Here is a 19444-nt window from a genome sequence, read left to right as displayed (position 1 = left end):
GGGCAGTAGCTACGTCTGCGGGGACGGCGAAAACAGGGAACAGACTGGGAAGAGGCCGTGGGCACTGGTGCTAAACTGGGTGTACATAGCACTTTGGGAACACTCTGAAGGGAGGAAGTGAATAGCATGCTAACACGCTCTGCAGGGTTCCGGCACAAGGCTGCAGAGTGTGTGGGGCTGAGCAAGGATTGTCACCAAGGGTGGAAGTGGGTACAATGGTTCAAACCTACATACATTCAAAATCTCTCTCACTGTAGCTGCGCCTTTGCTTCTCCAGATTGCTTGATGCTGATTTGCTTATCAGGTCCCCAAATCTCTCGATTGACAAAGTCTTATCCAAGTCCTCATCGTCCTCGGCACCAGGAGAGGCTTTCTCTGCGTGATCTCTGCCCTGCACAGAAATCGCCAGACAAGAATCAAACACTGCAGACCCCTACAGCCCCTCTGGATCCTCCTGCCCTGAAAATGGTGCTGGGCTTGCTGAGGAGCAGCAAGCTCCACATGACAGGGCTGGGGCATAGTTTCTCACTTAGAGTCACAACTCCACTCAAAACCAAGAACCAGGACAGACCAGCAAGCCTCCAAGCCGCACTCTGTGGAGAAACCTTAGTGGTCCTCCACACCTCCCCTGAGTAGCAGGTATCAAGTGACAATGCCAGTGCCAGTCTTTCCTACCAGTGGAGATGCAGAGCTTCTGTTTAGCTGGAATTTCTCTCTCCTCACAGCTAACTGCTGTCCTCTGGCCTTTGCCCAGTCTGCCATTCCTCCCTTTCTTAGACCTCCTCTGTATTTCCCCCTGGGAAACAGCATCCCTGCCCTGATGAGCTGCCCTTGTGTCTGTGACCACCCTGTGCCTTCCCACCTCCCCTCCGTACTCCTAGGGGAGCCCACTCCCCTTGGCATGCCTTCTTCAGGCTTTTCTGCCTGTTTTCCTCCTGTTTCAGGCTGTGGGCGCTTCTCTGCTTCTTGCTAGTGGAGACGCTCCCAGAAGAGCATCGCCAGGTGACTCCTGTCCTTTCTGCCTCCTGAGCAGCTGCAGCTGGTAAAATTTTCCGTCAATATAGCTGAAATGCCAGTGTGGAGCTGTTGTGGACTCCCGTGTTTCCATGGAAACAGGAGGAGGCTCGACTGTGACAAATCTGCCTGTGCTGGCTGGAAAGAGGAAGCAAGGCAGCTTTAGCTGAGTTGTACCTCTCCCAGCATCCCCCAGCTGTTCCCAGCTGTGCCCCAGGGAGCAGCTTTGTATCTGTGGGTGAGACTGCTTTTCCTCTCACCAAGCACAGGTGTCCCCCTAAATAGGGAGAGTCTAACTGTAAGCTGCCCAGCTCCTCCTGTGGCTTGCCTACCCCACCCAACAGAACGTGAAGGCACAGAGACCCCACAGAGCAACCTCTGGCCGTTTCCGGATCACAGTCTTCTGTCTGTGCGGAGAGTGGATGTGGGCTCCTGGCAGCCTTGGGGCACCCTTCATGCAGACCTGTCCCCAGGGAACAGAGGCTGTGTCTCCTACTGCAGCAGGCTGCCAGGACGCAGGTCCTGCACTCAGCCTGGAAGAAGCGTGGTCCCCGGGGAAGAAACAGCCCCGCTGCTGCTGGATTTCCACCTCACCTGCTGCAGGTCGATGAAGACATCTCCTATGGGAGGGGACTCTCCAGCTGCCATTTTGGTTCAGGACCTAAGGGCCTGGGCAAAATATCAACCCTTCTCTTTCACCGGCAGGCACCCAGCAAACCTGGAGAGTGGCATAACCTGTGGAGAGAGGGCAGGACAAGGGAATGTCGTGGGAGACTGCTGGCCACTGCCCTCAACCCCCCTGGCTCCTAACCCAGAGAGGTTACCTTGCTGGCCCTCAGGGAACATCCCTGGCATCACTAGGACAGGGCTGTGCCCCGGCAAGCTGCAGCAAGGGGGCGAGAATGGCCCAGCCCACGCTGCTTTGTGCGCTGTCTCCAACAGTTCAAAGGCAGGTGGGACCCTGTCCTCCTCAAACGACCTGCTGCTCGGAGGGTGCAGGCGCTGACCGAGACAGCGGCTACATGTAGCTCCTGCACAGGCTGTGTGAGAGAAGGAAAGGCCTCCTGCTCAGTCGCCTCTCCACCAGGACATCTGTGCAAAGCTGAGACGTGACTGACTGCCAGGGAAGGATAAAGTTGGAGAGGTTGGGTGCTGGGAGGGCATGCCAGGAACAGGCAGCGGAGAGGTCCTGTGCCACCTAGGTTTGATTGAGCAGATCCCAAAACAGCCAGGAGGAACCTCAGAGAGATCTGTGCAGGCCAGAGAGATGGCACAAGGACAAACAGTTCAGCATTCAAACACCAAACACAAAACACATGTTACAAGGAAAGAGGCCAAACTTCAGACTGCAGATCTGCACCGGCGTGGCTGAGGGATGCAGAAGACCCTGCAGGCAACCCGAGGGAGTGCTCTGCTCCATATGCAACTGCAAGTGAAGGCAATGAGGTGCCACGGTTCACAAGGAGTGGGATGGAGACTAACACAGAAACAGCTGTAGTCATATCATCTACAGCAACAGTGCAGACTGAGCTCAGCATGGGCTGCACCCCAGGAAGAGTTGGAAATGGCACAGAGACTGGTACTGGGAAGATACCAAACTCCAAAAGCTCATCTGAACTCATATGGAGAAGGAGAAAAGATATAACCACATACACAGTGCTTTGGGCATAGGGATAAGCAAAGTGTTCTCATCTCAGCACAAGAAAAGGGACATTTGTTAAAACCACAAGGGTAGAATACAAATGAATTCAAAACTGGCAAAAGAAAACATTTTTTTCAGTGATGTCATCGAGGAGGAAAAAACTGCAAAGTTGGAGGACAGCTTGGCCACCTCTCTGGGTAACAAGTGCCATATTTATGACAAAGAAAATTAAGAGGAGTTAACCCCGTCTTTCAGAACAAGCTATTCTCTAGCTATGAAAGCTTTGGAAGGAGTATTATAGGTTATACCCTTGCAATCTGCTGCAGGGTTTCTTGCTATCTCAATTGAAGTATCTAGCATGGGTCCTGTTCAAGACAGGCCACTAAAACACTAAAACAGATGGTCTAAAGGTAACACCAGTAAGGCCACTTCAGCACCCCTATCTTTGAAGATGTCCACAAGCTGCTACTACTGTCTCTGCTTACTCTGCCTACCTGAAGGCACATTTAACTTATTTGAACCAAAAACCCTGGGGCCATCTGTAAGGCCAGTTTTTGAGAAGCTAGTCTGACCACTGATGAAGCATGGTCCCTTGGGTCCACCCTCCTTATTATCAGGAACAAGGCAACGCTTAATGGAAGAAACCCCTCAAACACACCTCACTGAACTCTTCAGTAATTGAATCCCTCGATGAGACCTGAACAGCTCAAAAGAAATATGCTGCCAAGACAGACATCTAAAAAGCAAATGCAGAGTCCAGGCCATAAGGAACAGGGCAGAAAAGAATGAAAATACCCAATCCACTCTGCAGATCTTAGGCTGTAATATTCAACTTCACATCCTGTTTTCCAAGAAAGATAGAGCAAAGGCTTCTGAGAGAGAAAGTAGAAAAAAGGAGAAAGGTCTGGAAATCATCTGTAAGCAAAGGCTGAGCTGCTTTTTAGTAGGAGATGTGATAGAGAAAAGGGTAATGCATGGCTTTTATTTCCTTTTGCATTTAACTCAAGAACAGGGTATTGTTCCATGAAAGCAAACAGCAGCACATTTGAAACTGAAGGCAGGGAATGCTTTATTCCAGTGGGAAAAGCTGGCGGGTGAACCTGGCTCTGCAGTCCTGCAGGGCCACGGTTAAAGAAAGGATTGGCTATTTGCAAGGAACAGAACATCCACAGCTACAGGCTGCCTGCAAAAACATGTTTCAAGCACTACTTCAGGGAGTAACATTATGACAGGGCTTTGGACAACAGCTCCTGTAGTGGTAGAATCCCTAAAAACTATCAAAATTGTAAAGGTAATATATAAAAAAAATGCTAATGCTCAGCTCCACCTCTGTACCACTAATGTGCCTTGTGGGGCTTCCAGAGGAAACTGCAAACTATCAGCAATGTTGTGAAACAATGCGCTTTGTTTCAGGTCAAGCTCAGGTTTGTCTGGAGTTAGGCAGAGGCTTGCAGGGGAATTAGTTCTCCTGGTGGGAGGAAACCCACAGCCAGGAGAACTGTGGGATGCAACGAACTCTGCTGGCTCCAGCTCTGCAAGATGTTACACCGAGTTTAAAACTACAGCCTGACTGCCTAAATAAAGCCAAAAGGGAGGAAAAATCCAGCACTTAATCTTTCTTTACCCGCCGAAGCAGCCTATTCTGAAATATGCTGAAAATATGTCACTCTAAGGACACTGCTGAACGACTAAAGGCAAGACAGTTGTATTAGCGGTAAAGTAAGAGAGCCCTCCCTGCCCATCGCCCTGCGTAAGCAGGATGCAATGCGTAGGCGCCTGGAGCTGGCAGGGCTATCTGAGCCGGCGGGGCTTGGGGCACAGCTGCCGGAGGGGCCCGCCGCTTTGGGGCCGAGAGAGGGGCAAGGATGGGAGGCGTGTTCTCCAATCCTAACCCTACCGGCTCTCCTGCCTTCTCGAGAAGGGAGAGCCCATGGCCTGGGAGCACTGGTGCTCCCTTTCAGTGCATTAATTGATGGCTGGCCACTAGAGGCCACTTGCCCCTTACTCTGCGCAACCTGGTGCAACCTCTTGGAGAAAGGCTGGATGGACACCTTACTCAGATCTGGCCTGGCATTTCTATCACCCGCAACAGAGAGAGTTCAGAGAAGAGCAACAAAAAATTGCCAGTAGGCTAGAGGGATTGATTTATAAAGAAAGGTTAGGAGCTAAATTTGTCTAGCACAATATGGGATGACTAAGATGGGGAGGGGACAAGCCAGCAGTCTGGAAAGATCTCAAGGGTGTAAAACACGACTAAAGATTTTTTTTTCAGGTGGCCCTGCACAAAGGGACTTAGAAATAGGTTAAAATTTAAAAGAGAAACTTAAAATGAGTATCGGGGAGAATTCTACTAATAAGCATCATGCTGAAGTGCCCAGCCTGCTGGCATCACTGCCTGGGCTGCCATAAGGAAAACACAAGAAAAAAGGAGAAAGAAAAAAAAAAAGAAAACAGTAAAGAAAACTGAATGAATTATACCTTCATCCTACTGTATCTCCTGGTTGTTGGGAGTACGTGATTCAGCATTCCCACTAGAAGTAATTTTCAGTAATAGAAGCGTCATGCCAGCAGGCCAGATTCAAAGGGAGGCCAGAAAAATCCACAGCCTGCCGACCTGTGCGTGCTCACACCTCCCTGCTCTCTCCGCAAGTGCATCAGTAAACAGAACTGGCTCACCTAAATCACCACCACACCATGTACTGACCTTCTAGGTTAAACGAACACTGAAGGAAAGCAAGCAGGCATCCCCCTGCGACGTTGGCGGCTACAGCATCTCCCACATGTTGCTAACAGGGACTCCAGCAGGGTTTCCCCTGCCCCCCCAAGGCTGCTTCCCAGTGCCAGTGAAGGAACTTCCCTGTTTTGCTGAGAAAAAGACATCTGGCATGTCTTCGAGGGGCAGAGGCAAGCTGTTCATGCCGCCCCTTTGCAATGAAGATATACCAGGAGGGCTACAGCAGGCTGCCCCAGCTCTGGGGGCAAGGAGAGAGCCATCAGGCCCCGCATCCATCTCCTCAACTCTTCCCTAATCCCCTGGCCACTGGGCTGAGAACAATTTAGCCATAGAGCATCTAGACAAGAACTTGATATTAAGACAGGGATAAAGCCACAGGGGCAAAGCTGGTTTGGGGATAGAGGAGGAGCAGAGGCTCTGGCTGACAGATACAGATGGGAAGAGCTCAAAAAGGAGAAGGATTAGAGGCCAGGAAGATTTTCCTGGGAAGACATACTGATGAGCCTGTCCATGGAGCAAAGGAGCAGGAGGGGTGCTGCTGCATACACCGAAGCATTCAGATGCTGCTGTGACAGTCACAGCCTCAAAGCCAAATGAAGCGGGAGTGGGCTGTGCAGCCCCTACTTCTCCCCTGCCACAGCAGAGAAACAGGGGGGACACACACCAGAATGAAAAGGCAACACAGAGACAGTAAACACACAGTTTTCAGGCATGAAGGGTTTGACCTGTGGATCTCTCTACCACATGGCTATATTGAAACTAATGATAAAGAAGTATTTTATAAGGTTTAATTATTTAAATTAATGCTCTACCCTGCTGAACAAGCCTGGATAAACCACCGTAGTCATTCACTTCTGAAGCACCTGCTCCATTCCCTGACTTTCCCTTCACAGAGGTACTGTATGGGACGGAGCTCAGACGGCTGACAGACACGTACACAAACACACGGGAACAAAACCCACCCGGGAACATAGCACCAGCGCCAGACAGTGACAATGAGACACCCCTCCACTAGACTTACAGACAGCTCTGACAGACACATGTACAGCCGGCGGGGTAGGGGATGCACTGCACCATGCACTGTGCCGTGCCATGCCGTGCAACCCGTACGGTGCGGTGCGTGGAACCGCACCACGCTGTGCAGCGCCCAGCACCGGGCACTGCGCTGCGTGCTGTGCCATGCACCGTGCCCCACGCCATGCACCGCCCTGCACCATGCCATGCCTCGCACCACGCACGGTGCAGCACCCCGCAGCGCTCCGCGACCCGCACCGTGCCCTGCTGCACCGGAGCGCCCTGTGCACGCCGCACCCTGCACACGGGGCCGGGTGAGGGCGGCCAGGCGGGGCTGCCCGGGCTCTGCGGAGTAGCGGCGCCCGCCACGCGTGTCCGCGGCGTCCGTGGGCTGCTGCTGCAGCCAGGGCAGCGGAGGGGCAGCAGCAGGACCCACCGCTCCTCGCTCAGCCCCGGCCCGTACCTCGCACCGCCGGAGAAGGAGAGCCCCCGCTGCCGCGCCCCGTCCCCGCCACCGCGCTCCGCCCGACACGTGCCGCGCCGCACCGGCGGCGGGCGGCGCTGCGGCCCCGGCCTCCCGCCGCCCCTCCCGGGCCGCCCCTGCTTACCGGTGGGGCGGCGGCGCGTGGCGCTTCCCCGGCGGAGCGGGGCGGGGACGGCGGGAGCGGCGCGGGCCGTGGGCCGCGGGCCCGCCGGGCGGGCGGGCGGGTGGCAGGGAGGGAGGGGGACGCTGGGGCGGGCTCCATGGCAACCGGATGTAAGCGGCGGCGCTCTAGCCGTGGCGGCCGCCTCGCTGGTGTGGCGGAAGGGTGAGTCTCTGTGGTAACGCGGAAGTGCGAGGGGCCGGCGGCGGCGGAGCGGGCCGGGCCGGGCCGGTACGGGTCGTGCAGTGCCGGGCCGGGCCGCGCCGCGCCGCGCCGCGGTCACCTCGGCCTCCGCTGCCTCGGCCTCTCCTCCCCGCAGATGGCGGCGGCGGAGACGCTGGTGCGCGGCCTGGCGCGGTTGCTGCAGGACGCGGGTGAGTGGCGTGCCGGGCTGGGGATGAAGGCCCCTGTGTGGGAGCAGCGCTCATGGCCCGGCCGGCCCTTGCCCTTCGTTCCCCGCAGGGGACCTCGTCCTGGACGGCTCCAGCACGCTGACGCTGCTTACCCCGACCCTGCAGCACCTCACGCAGGTCTTTGAGCAACACCTGGGCTTCCGCAACCAGCACCGGGGCTTCGTGGCCCTGCCCTCGCACCCCGCCGAGACTGCCACCATTCTCCAGGTGCAGTTCCTCTTCGACGTCCTGCAGAAGACTCACTCCCTGAAGGTCCGTACTCACCGTGGCCGGGGATGTGAGGGGCCAGGGGTACCTACCACAAGGCCAGCCCTTGGAGGTGGTGGGCACAGTTGCCTGCTTTGGAGCAGCCTCCTTTGGTGCCCACTGACCCCGTGTTATGTGCATGCTGTAGAGGTTGGAATGCTCTTACAGGGTTGTCTCGTGGAGTTGTAGTTCAGTGTGATAGTGTGTAGCTACTTCATCTAGGATCTGCCATGCAACTCAGTGGAAAGTTTTTTCTGAGATAAAAACGGGCAGCAAGGGTTAGTTATGTTCTGACCTTGGTCAGGTGTTGACATTGTTGGGAGAATGATTATTTCCTGAAATGCTCGGGCAGTTCAGCCAGTATCTGGCAGCTGAGCACAGCTGAGTGCTCCCTGAGTGATGATTGACCTGCACGAGGCAGCAGAGCTGGGGTGTTTGAGCAGAGCAGTTAGGCGTTGTATACACCCGCTACTCTGAGGCCTTCCATTTCTTATTTCTGAGTTTTACACGCTCCTGCCTGGGCAGCGGTTCCAGTGATATGTTTCACAGCATGGGGCGTTGCTAGTAATGTGTCCTTGTTAATTTTAAGAAGGCCGTAATAAAAATAAAAGTACAGAACTAGGAATTTTTCAGAGGGCTTTTTGAAAGGTGGTATGGGTTATGAGACCGCACATGATTATACTTGGCACTGGGAGTACTGGTAGCAGAGGTGAAATGGAGCTGAAAGGGGAAGGGGAATTAGCAGCTGTTCTTCGGTTCCACAGTGGTGCCCAGGAGGTGTTGTGGCTCAGCACTACGGCCTGCAATGTCTTTAAAAGTGTATGAGGCAGAGGGGAGACATCTGAATGTTGTTGGGAGGGTTTTGTAGCAGTGTGCTGAGCATGGAGGTTGGAGCGGGGTCCAGAGCCCGTGTAGGAATGCAGATCCCCTGGCAGGAGTAGGCAGGGAGGAACGCTGCAGTCAGGAGGATGCTGTGGTGAGTGCTTGTGGTAACCAAAAAATGGGCTCTTCCTGTAACAAGCCTGTAAAGAAGGGGAAACGACCAACTGTGGTGCGATAACTGATTTGCTTGGAGAAACTAATAATTTATATCAGCCTGATCAAATTCTTAAGGCAGTGGAGGGAGAGGAGACAGTCAGGACACAGAGCAAGGATGGCATCTGAAAAACTTTGCTAAGACTGGTCGTCAGAGCTTCCCAGTGCAAGCTTTCCCTACAAATGGTCCTGTTCAACATGCCGCATTAGTGCTGGCAGGCAGCGGGCAGTTATTCATCACCGCCAGGGCTGTAACTGTGGAAGCGGTAGTGGTGATGAGGCCTCGGGATGTCTGTTCTGCACCTGATGAGTCACTTCGGCGTGAATGCGGATGTAGCTGGCAGAGATGGTCTCTCCAGTTGTACTCTGGTCTCCGCAGTGGAAGCACCAACTACATTACTCACTTCGAAATACTGTTTATGCACCGTCCGTAGAAAGCATAAGCAGCTGTATTTAATAAGCTGCTTTGTGGTACATGAACACAGCCTAACTACCCCATGGTGAAAGAGCGTGTGGCTGCACTACAGAACGCAAAGAGGAGGTTTGCAGGTACCTCAGTCTAATGCAGTGTCTTGGAGACCAACTCTGTTTTCCATTGTGTCTGCTTGTGATTTGCCTTATTTGGCCTGTTCTGGTAAAATGCACATGCACACCTCCCACCAGAGTGCTAGTTCAGCTCGGTTGCTCAGTAAACATAGCTTCAGCAGTTAGATTTGTCTTTTTAGTAGATTTGTTAGTGGTGGCTGATGAAGAATTCAGCTGTCAGACCTCCTTGTGGTTCTGAAAGTGGTGAAGCCACATGGGCAGGGGAGAAGAAAAGCAGCTCTATGGTCTGGCAGACTGTGGTCTTGTGCTACCTAACGTGCTTTTCTCTTTGACCTCTGTTGAACTCTGGGGCCAGGAGACTGTGCTGATACCAGCGTCGGGGGAGACCTTGTTAGTGAACACCTCAGCTGGAGTGGGGGGCCTGTTCAAGGTGCTGCAGTCGGTACATGGGGCGGGTGGTGTTGCAGCACAAATCAAGCTTGACATGAGGCTTCTTTTCCGATTTCTCTAGCTCGTTCATGTTCCAAACTGTGTTTTGCAATCTGCTGTGAAGATCTTCCCTTTCAAGTCCCTCCGGCATCTGGAAGTAAGTACAGGAGGCAGAGCTGGCTCCGAGTCTTGCTGTTTGGCTTTTCTTGACTTAGTTGTGTGGTTGCAGAATGCCTCTACTCCTAAAAACTGGGTAGGCTTTTGCGGCTTCCTTAGAAGGCTAAGTCTAAACTCCTGCAACACTTGCTTGGGGTGAAGCTTGGCTATGAGCAAAAGCTGGAGTGTTGAGGAGGGAGGCTCCGGCATGGAAATGGGAGGTCCCTTGCAGAGGCAGGCCTGGGCTGGCAGCTGCTCTTACACTGTAATATTTTGATGTATATTGTCCTTACTTTCTCCTCACTGCTGCAGTTAAGGTCTGTCCCTCCACACTGCCTCAGGGGACTGCGATTTGTTTATTCTCAGCTGGAATCTCTAACCTGTTGCAAATGTATCAGTACACTGGAGGTAAGTGTGTCTACACAGCTTGTGCAGAAAATCGCAGGAGAAAGGCTGTCTTGACCCTATAGCCCTTCACACAGGGAAGGTGTAGGAGACAATGTTAACCATCTTATCAATTTATGTTGTATATGGCTCTTTCTCCCTTCCTCATTCTGTGGTCCTACTCCTGACTCAAACAGTGTTGAAGTATTCCCTGGTTGGATACATGTGTGCTCTGTAGTCTCCTTTTTAGCTGCTTGAGAATTTCTGGCTCTGGCCAATATTTGTATCAGCTAGGTCTGACTCTTCTGTGTGGCTGGCTGTTTCCATGTTCAAAGGCCTGCAGCTGATCAAGGTTTATTTCATTGTACCTCAGCAGGCTTAAATTAGAGCTCATTGTCAGAGGGAATGTTGTTCCCCAGTGTCTTATGTGTACTGGTGCCCAGCAGGTTTCTGAGACATGAAGGCAAACTCCAGCCGCAGAGAACTGAGTAGCGTGGGCTGTCCTAACCACAGGGCACTGGGCTTCTCTCTGTGGCACAGAAGCAGCTGCCTGCTGGGGAACGGGGGCTGCTGGTAGGGAGTGCTTTGAGAGCTTCTTTTGTTTGCCAGAGCACAAGTTGTTTGGCCAGGGTGTGTGTATCTTCTGCTTTGATGGAGGTCTGAAAAAGGTTTTGTTAGCATGAATCTTTGTGCTTAGTGTTGAGAGCCTACAACTGTAACGTTAGGTTAACTATTGCTACCTGAGTGTAGGAAGCAAAAGTGTGTCTCCTTCTTTCTAAACATCTAGCTGTGGAATTCCCACCACCTCTAAATACATTAGTGACATAAAAGTCATTGCCACCCTAGGCAAGGCAGGGTCTGTAAAGCACAATATGCCAGCCTTGTTCTAGACTAGCTGTTCTCCTGCGTTCATCTGCTGTTACTGTAACAGCTAGTACTCACCAAGATATGGGTCCTCACTTCCTCCTAGGAAATCATTTCAGCATGTGGTGGAGATCTGAGCTGTGCTCTCCCTTGGTTGGAATTGCAGACTGTGAACTTCAGCTATAACTCGATCACTGCCTTGGATGACTCACTGGTGAGTGGGGCATCCTTCCCGCATGACTGCGGGGAAGAGAGGAGGTGATCACAGTCAAAAACTGGGCACTCCTTTATGATGCTGCTAGGTCTGGATGGGAGGGAGCGGGCAGTATTAATTTTGCTGTCCTCTCCTGGCAGGACAGGGTGTCTGTGCTGCAATGGAGACATTTGTAGGATCTGATCTAGTATCTTTTTGTCCTCCAGCAATTACTGAATGTTCTGAGAGTCTTGAATTTGAGTCATAACAAGATCCAGGATTGTGAGCACTATTTAACAGTGAGTATCTTGGGCTGAGCATCAGAGTTTCCTCATATGGAGAGGTCATTGCTAAAGTGCTGTAATCATTGATCGTGTGCCTGCTCAGTGAAGTATAACAACAAAAGAAATTGGAGACGTGGCCCAGCAGGCGTGTGATTTAGAGCTAGTGCTTGCAGCCTTGAAAACTTTGTCCTGTATGTGCAGCCCCTGTGCCACTGAGGCAGAGAAGGCAGCATTCCTCATCCGCTCTAAGGCAGGAAAGTTAGCTGTATGTATCACTTGGCACTCCAGTGTGGCCGAATGATAAATACAGCAACACATACAGCATATGCTATACATGCAGTGTGCACTCCATTGTGGCCAAGGCTTGGCTGTAATCTGGGCAGCGGGTGAGAATTATATAGCCAGGCGTGGGGCTGTAGAGGCTTGCTGTTTGGTTTGTTCAGACTGCCAGTAGCATTTCCTTCTCACTCTCAGAAACCCCCTGCCAGTTACTTTAGAAAGGTGGTCGTCTATCACAGTGGCATGTATGTCTCTGGGGAATGGCAATGAAATCCATGCTCTTCTGGGCTAGATCTGCTTCTTTTAAGAGAAGCTGTGAAGCAGCTTTGCATGGAGTTGGTGGGGCTCACAATGTATCATTCACCATCATCTTTGCAAAGGTAAGAAAGGACTTCTTTTGGTAGTTCAGTCCTTTTGCTGAGGCAGGGCATCCAGTCCTATCCTGTGCTCCATGGAAGCTGATGAGAAAGGAGAAAGCTGCTCCTAGCAAATTTTGTAAAGCAGTTAGGTCATGCAGAGCACACCTAGACAAACCGTTCCCAGTGTGAACATTGAAGTCTTGCTGCAGAAATAGTGTTTAGACTAACTCACTTTTTGGTTGACCTTGGTGGGATGGAAAAAATGGTAGGGGCTAGTGCCAGGCTTTGAGCTAAGGTCCCAATTTATCCGGTGCTGCTTTTCTCTCTGAACAGACCCTTACAGAACTAGAGTACCTCAATCTGGCTTATAACTTCCTGTCCAAGGTGCCAAACCTTGGCATCTTCAGCCGATCCAAGCTGGTGACTCTGATCCTGCGCAACAATGAGCTTGACAGCATTAATGGTGAGCCCACAAGGGAGGAGTATTTCTGAGTTTGAGGCCTTTCTCTTTTCCTCGAGGAGGAACAGAACTTGTAGCCTTGGGCACAGCTATTTTTACTAGGGTTCAGTTCTGGGGGAGATGGTAGGTGGGAGATTCCCAAGTTATATCTTCTAGTGTGCTGATGGCTTCTTGCTTTTTTCACAGGGGTTGAACAGCTAGTGAATCTGCAGCACCTGGATGTGGCCTATAACCTGCTGCTGGAACATGCCCAGTTGGCACCATTGTCCACTCTGCACTGTGTAAAAAAAGTAAGCACAAAGCCTGATGGGTTGGTCTATTAGAAGTGTCACGGTCAGGGGGTGCAAGGTGGAGACTGTATGGCAAGAAGAGAGTTTTGAAAGATCAGTTCAACTCTTGAGCATTTAATTTTGATGCGGAAGCTGATAGAGGAGCCTTGGAGAGACACCTGTATTTCACCCTTCATTTTCAGCAACGCCTGCTCAAGCTAACCTTTTCCCACATATTCATCCACCCCTCCTTGCTCCCCCTTTCCGATTTTAACATTGTCAAGTTCAGTAAAGATCGTCCCCTAATCCTGTTGTGGATTTGTCTGTTCAGAGAACTGTGAAGGAGGATAACTGCAGTCGCTAGAGTGCTTGTGAAGGAAGGAAGATAGCCTACAAAAGACTGTTCTCTCAGCACTTCTCAGAGTCAGTATGAAAAAACTCCTAATGATTTAGGGACATGAGTAGGAAGTACTTTAATTTCCTCATATGCAGAACAAATTTCAGGAAGCATTGTAAAAGTTTAGTCCTCTCCTGGCTTGATCACCGTTCCACTGCAAGGATATTTCCTGAGGCAGAGAGAAAGCTTGGAGCCTGCAGCAGATTAGGCTGGGGTATAGAATATTGTTTCTAATAACAGTTTCTCTATTTTCCCCACCTAGCTGCATTTAGAGGGAAACCCATTATGGTTCCATCAAAACCATCGATCTGCAACCCTAGTACATCTGTCTCCCAGGGCAGCCTCCTCCAATGTGAGTATTAGCCACATGCCTTCTGCCCCTGCTGTTGAAGGTGTAGTGTGTTCTGACACTCGGGCAAATGAGGGGGAAGAATTTCATAAACCTGAAAGTGTATTCCAGTGGTGTAACAGTGGTGATTGTTTTGTGGTTTGGGGTTTTTTTTTTTCCAGGTAGAGTAGTTTAGCATTAAATTTTTATGTGGTGTGCTGGCCAGGGCAGATGGAGTTGAATACTAATCTGAGGTTTGCAAGACCTCAGATCTTAATATGTCTTCACTGTCTACGCCATCAGTTTTGCTCACTGTTGATCCCAAAACTTTACTCTGTTCCTGCTAGATAGTGACTATATAGCTGGACTTTGCAAAGAAAGAACTTGCTGTCTTGTCCCACCTTGCCTAATTACATACTCCTTTGGCAGCCATGGCCACTTCTTTCTTTCTCTGCATCCTTCTGCTCCCAGCTAGGTGTCATCACTCTTTCCCTTGCGCTCTGGTGCTAAGGTCAATTCTTGGAAATCTGATTTTATATAAAGAAGCCAGCAAAGACATCATTCTGGCAATTTAGCAAAGTAAACTTGCTTGCTAAGGATCAGAGATGTTCCAGAGCTGATCTGACTTTCTTGTTAGTGGCAAATGGCTGGATTAATTGTCTCCAAACTGCATCTTGGAGCAAGCTTTCTCTGAGCTTAAGTTACTGGATGCTAGCTCGACTCAGGCTGGAAGTAGGGTACAAGCTTTGAGGTGAAAGTGAGTACCTCTCAAAACAATTAATGCGTCGTTGCAGTACAATCTTTTTTATCTCTTCCACAAACTGTCTTGGATATGTTTCTGGGAGTCATAAAGCCTGTAAACAGGAAAACCACAATGTTCCCTTCTGGCCTTATATGCTATTAGGTCACTGAAGGAGTGATGGATAGGCAGGAACAGAACTACTTTCTGGTAGTCTTTGCAGTTTTGTGCTGAGGATCCCAATCCTAGGGTGGTCTGAAGGGGAACAGGAATCAGCAGATGTTGTCCTGAGTATGTGCCAGCCAAATGGAAACTGACTGCAAATGGGTCTCTAATTACAGTTCCTCTTGGATGGGGAGCCACTCTCTTCCTCAGACCTAATGGTAAGTACAGTTGCTGTAAGCTGATCTTACTAGCTTTGGGGGTGGGAGCTCTGGCAGGTTTTTGCATTGTCATGTGTCCCATTAAATCTGTATGGGCTTGCTTGACTCTTCGACACAGCTCAGTCCATGCTGATTTCTAATTGTTGGGACTGGTCAGTGTAACTTTTTCTGTTCTATGTAGCCTTGCAGAACTTGGAGCCTTGCCTGTTTCCTCCTCAGGTACTATCCCGTGCTTGACACTTGAATTACATGTCAGCAAAACAAAGTTATCAGTTTCCCATTTGTTGTTTTTAAGACATGCAGAGATTAAGTTAAATCTGAGAGGTTGTGATAAAAAATCCAGTCAATCAGGCAGGGTCTGGCACTCATTTTGAGATGGTGGAAATTTGGGCTGAGGGGCAGTGAAGTTGTCAGTATGAGATATGGCCTGGTTACCTTGTCTCTCCTTTGCACTCAGCAGACAGCATTCTCTTCTTTTGGCTTTAGCACCTTCCAAGGCTTGTGCAAAGTGTGTCACAGTCCATCCACACTTCTACCTCAGAGAAGACCGCACTGGACCGCGGTGCTCTGGACAGTTCCTGTGCCGCAGACTTCAGCGACAGTCAGTCGCCAGCAGAGAACGTGGCTGTCAGGCTCTCTCGGAAGAAAAGCAAGGTCTGGGACTGAGATAGCTTCTTAAGCACATAGCTGGCATGTTGGGTGAAGGGGCTGCCTCGACCTGAAAGCCTTGTGTAGTGGGATGGTCTTGTACTGACTGTGTGGTAGTGAGCCTCTGCGCTGTTGTGTGTTAGGAAGGGGCTGGGCTTAACATCAGTCTTGATGTACTGTGACAAGTGTTTCGTGGTGTGCTTCTGCACTGTAACAGCTATGAGCCCTTCAGCTTGGCAGAGTCCCTCATCAGATGCCATTTTGGTTGTTCTGGTGTCTCCCAACTATTCTTATCCTGTTTGTTCCAGGGAAAAGTCAAAGTGCGCAGAGCAAGCATTTCGGAGCCCAGTGACATGGAACATGAGCCCCAGGCTTTACCTCTCTCTGGTGGTGAGGCTTGTCTTCCTTAGTAACACAGCAGCTGAACTGCCCACAGTCAGAGGATTGCTCTGGCGTGGTGACTATTTTCATACTTCCAAGGTTTTCTCTCTGCAGGCCTGGTCCTACAGCACCAGAAGGAGATGAAGCGCTTGGACAGCTTCAGAGATCGCTTTGGTGTTGACTGGCTGCAGTACAAGAGACACCTGGAGGAGTATGACCGAGTACCTGTCATCTGCCGTAGCCATTCTGCAGATGAGATCGCAGGCAGGCCTGCGGCAATGGACTTGCAGAGTGAGAGCTCTGACCCAGAGCAAGGAAAACCCCAAGTATCCCAGAAAGAATCCTCTCCTCCTCTAGACGATACTGAGAAGGAGGGAGAGTCTGAAGTACAGCTGGATGAGCCTGTGGAAGGAGAACAGAGGGGAGAAGAGGAGGCAGAGGAGCTAATGCTGGGAGAGGAAGAAGAGGAGAAGCCAGAAGGTAAACAGGTCCTTTCACTGCTGTGTTTGAGGGCTTGGGTGACAATAGAATAGATGGATCAAATGTGATATCCCTGAAGCTTTATTGTGCTGCCCAGTATTGTGGGCATTCTAAGGGCTTGGGCCAAGCAGGCCTGAAGGCCTACTGTGTGTACTGACCTGCACTGTGTCTTGTTCGGCAGTGGACCTTTGCCAGCCGGTGCTGGTGAGCCAAATAGAAGGTGAAGGGGACCCAGAGCCAGACTGGATCTTCCTGCGAGTCACAGCCAAACATGTGACTGAGGTGGAACTGAAGGCTGCCAGAGTCCTCCACAAGCTGGAACTGAAATGCCTGCAGAAGGTGGAGACCTCCCAGATGACCTGGAAGAGGATGGTGAGTTATGCCTCTGAGCCTTTGGTATCTTACTGCCTGTGTGGGCCAGCATTCTGGATTTGGGCTTCTGTCAGAGTACCCTGCAGGTCTTTTCCTAACTCCTGCAAAGCCTGATTGATTGAGAATCTCTTCCACCCAATGCATGTGTATCTAACAGCATCTGTATTGTGTAGAGTACCTGTATAATGCAGCAGAAGCCAGCACCAATTGTGTTCCAAAGCTGGAGTTAAAAAGACAATGGCTGGACTTGGTCCATTGTGCAGGAATGAGAGGAGCTTAAATTAAATGGAGACTTCCTTCCATCCGTTCCTCACTGGGATATCACCCTGGCCCTGGAGGACTGTTTGTGGATTGCACTTTTTCATAGACAGTGCAGCACTGAGCCTGGAGTGATGTTTAGAAAGCTCTTGGTAGCTCAGTGGGCAGTTTTCCATCCACTCTAGGTGCATGCTTTTAGCACTACAAGCAGTATTTTGTTTTTGTGGTTCCTTAAAAAGGGAGTTTGGAAATCTTTTTTTCCTTGTGGTAGGATTTTAACATTCAGTGTGTGCATGGACATGTTCACAGACTTCTCTTAACACTATTGTTTTGCCCAAAAGCTCCAACTCATTTTTTTCTTCATGCCCGTCTACCTTTTGAATGTTTGTGGCTTGATATTCTTCTGAAATACCTTTGTGAAAAAGTCAGTGTTTTGTTTGAAATGCTTTGTTCTGGGCCTTGAAACTTACTGTTGTCCTCAGCACTCATGAACTTTCTATTTATTTATGCCCATTTTACTAGGCTCCCAAATGCTATCAGCTATGGAGGGCTACTCAAGGCTTACTAAATGACATGCTTGTATGGCCACGTTTCAGCCAGTTGCAAACAATTACATTCCGTACACTGGATGCTACACCCTCTTTCTAGAACTGGTGTTTTCTGTCTCCTGCAGGACCTGGAGCGAGTTTTCCCTGTCCTTACATTGTACTTCAGCTACATTCGCAAGGACCGGCAGAAGCGCAAATACGTGGTGCTCGATGACTGCCCGGAGCAGTGCCTACAGGTAGGGGAGGCTAGAAGGGGAAGCCTGGGGAAGGGGCCAGTGTTACTGGAAGACACTGAGTTCTTAGAGCTGGCACAGGGCACATGTGCATCTGCTGCCCTGTGGCAGTAAGGTCAGGATTTCTCCTGCTGCACAGATGATGTGTGGCAGGCCCGGTGAGCATGGCCGGGGCAGTGGAGGTCCTGGAGCATAAAGGGTGCTCTCAAGGAGAAAGCCTTGCAGTTTTCCCCCTCTTGATGAGAAAAGTTAGTAGTCATGTTAGTGATCCTTACTTGTTATGCATGTGCAACGTAATGTTTCCTGGGTGCTGAGTGACGTGCTAGCCTGTACTTAGGCCTCTGGACAGTGAGAGCGTCAGTGCTATCGCAGCTCTGGCCTGCACAGCTGCTGTAGGGACTCTGGTCTCAAATCCAAGTATTTTTCTTGAGGTATTGTTTTTTAAGTACATTTAAACAAGTTGTTACAGAGAAGGCACAAATAGATGGGATCTTTGAGACCAGAGTTCCAGGGAGAGCCTGTCAATATGTAGACACAAGGCACAGACCTGCAAAAAGAGGTTCCCTTGGTCTTGTGCAGTGAAGCTCCATGCCCTTGGCAAGTCTTGCACAGACTGGCTGCTGTACTCTTGTTAGCTGAGAAATGGCCCTGCACCCCTTGCACTCTGAAATGCTGTCATGAGGTTGATGTCAGAGTCTTGCTCTGATTAGGTTGGTTATTGCTGCCTGCTAGCACTCTTTTCCCTATGCTGCTACTTTTAGTGTGTCCTTGAAGTGTTGACCCCAGCTGTTGAGCAGAATCGGCAAAATCAGGCCCAGGAGAAGGGATCCACAAAGCTCCAGTGCCTGAAATGCAAGCAGGAATTTTCGCAGTCCCTGGCTCCCTGGCATAAAGGTCCCTATCCTTCAGAGGTTGGAGATTCCAAAATGATGGAGACCCTAGTTGCCTCAAATCAAGGTAGGATCTAGTGCCCAGAAAAACGATGCTTGCTAATACCCAGGCAGAGTACCAGAATGGCAGCTGTGGTGCAAAGCATGGAATGTATAGGAGGGGGTGATGCGTTGGCTGTACTGGAATTAAAACCTGTTGTGGGATGTTCTCTCACTTGGCCCACTTGGACTGGGAAGAGCTTGCCTTGTTCACTAGCAGAATAAGCCACTGTTTTTAAATTAAGCAAACAGCTCCCCTGTTATGGGTGGCCTGGGGTCTGGGGGAACATAGGAGTGATGGAAACTGCAGATGGTCCACAGAAATCTGAAGTCTTGGTGAGGCCTTAAAGGTTATGCAGTCTCTTGTCCTGTTGAAACTGTGGTCAGCTCTGCCACAGAGACTAATTTCTTCTAAAGGGCTTTTGCTAATGCAGGCTTCTGTGGAATCTGCTCCAGTATTTCAGGTAAAACTTTGGCTGTTAGACATCAGAAGAACAACTGGAACCGTAACCTAAGTCTCCCGGGCTGTGATCTCTTGCTTCCCTTATGGGCAATTATTTATTCCTTTCTTTGTACTTGAGAGCCATTGTTCTCCTCCTGCAACTAGTCCTGTCTTTTGTCCTCTAGACTAAATAAGCTCGACTCCCTAGATAATTTGCTTGTCAGTCATATCTCATGTAATGCAGTTATTCTTGCTGGTCTCCTTTGTACTCTTTCCCATTTGTCCACATTTTTCCTTGGGTGTCTGAACCTAGATGTGGTATTTTGGCTGAGACATGGCTA

The 19444-nt window shown here is 50.5% G+C and overlaps 2 protein-coding genes and 1 long non-coding RNA gene across 7 annotated transcripts in view; 1 reads left to right on the top strand and 2 right to left on the bottom strand.

Annotated features, from left to right (window-relative positions):
• The window catches only part of SLC4A3 (solute carrier family 4 member 3), a 35345-nt gene extending 28184 nt beyond the window's left edge, over positions 1-7161 (bottom strand). For 3 of the 4 annotated variants that reach the window (XM_075093266.1, XM_075093269.1, XM_075093268.1), the window contains exons 1-3: positions 7013-7161; positions 1609-1749; positions 235-391 (exon numbers count right to left, since the gene is read on the bottom strand). In XM_075093266.1, coding sequence (XP_074949367.1) covers positions 235-391; positions 1609-1662 — 211 coding nt within the window. In that variant the 5' untranslated portion in view covers positions 1663-1749; positions 7013-7161. Of the gene's footprint in view, positions 1-234; positions 392-1608; positions 1750-6867; positions 6925-7012 lie in introns of those variants that run through there. The other variant, XM_075093267.1, reaches the window with a different exon arrangement.
• Positions 7162-7225: 64 nt separating this feature from the next.
• STK11IP (serine/threonine kinase 11 interacting protein) overlaps positions 7226-19444 on the top strand; it is a 19653-nt gene continuing 7434 nt past the window's right edge. The window contains exons 1-16 of one of the 2 annotated variants that reach the window (XM_075093270.1): positions 7226-7422; positions 7511-7713; positions 9800-9874; positions 10186-10281; positions 11228-11335; positions 11542-11613; positions 12570-12699; positions 12883-12986; positions 13625-13714; positions 14771-14812; positions 15299-15466; positions 15769-15850; positions 15956-16321; positions 16503-16693; positions 17625-17735; positions 18494-18689. In XM_075093270.1, the coding sequence (XP_074949371.1) occupies positions 7368-7422; positions 7511-7713; positions 9800-9874; positions 10186-10281; positions 11228-11335; positions 11542-11613; positions 12570-12699; positions 12883-12986; positions 13625-13714; positions 14771-14812; positions 15299-15466; positions 15769-15850; positions 15956-16321; positions 16503-16693; positions 17625-17735; positions 18494-18689 (2089 nt within the window). In that variant the 5' untranslated portion in view covers positions 7226-7367. The remainder of the gene's footprint in view (positions 7423-7510; positions 7714-9799; positions 9875-10185; positions 10282-11227; positions 11336-11541; positions 11614-12569; positions 12700-12882; positions 12987-13624; positions 13715-14770; positions 14813-15298; positions 15467-15768; positions 15851-15955; positions 16322-16502; positions 16694-17624; positions 17736-18493; positions 18690-19444) is intronic. The other variant, XR_012660608.1, reaches the window with a different exon arrangement.
• LOC142057378 (uncharacterized) overlaps positions 8757-19444 on the bottom strand; it is a 24962-nt gene continuing 14274 nt past the window's right edge. The window contains exon 3 of the long non-coding RNA XR_012660609.1: positions 8757-12335. This is a non-coding gene — a long non-coding RNA (uncharacterized LOC142057378). The remainder of the gene's footprint in view (positions 12336-19444) is intronic.

The sequence above is a fragment of the Phalacrocorax aristotelis genome, chromosome 5 (assembly GCF_949628215.1).
Source record: "Phalacrocorax aristotelis chromosome 5, bGulAri2.1, whole genome shotgun sequence".
Classification (NCBI taxonomy): Eukaryota; Metazoa; Chordata; class Aves; order Suliformes; family Phalacrocoracidae; genus Phalacrocorax; species Phalacrocorax aristotelis.
Note: the sequence above shows the minus strand (reverse complement) of the source record. Positions and strands in the feature narration are given on the sequence as shown.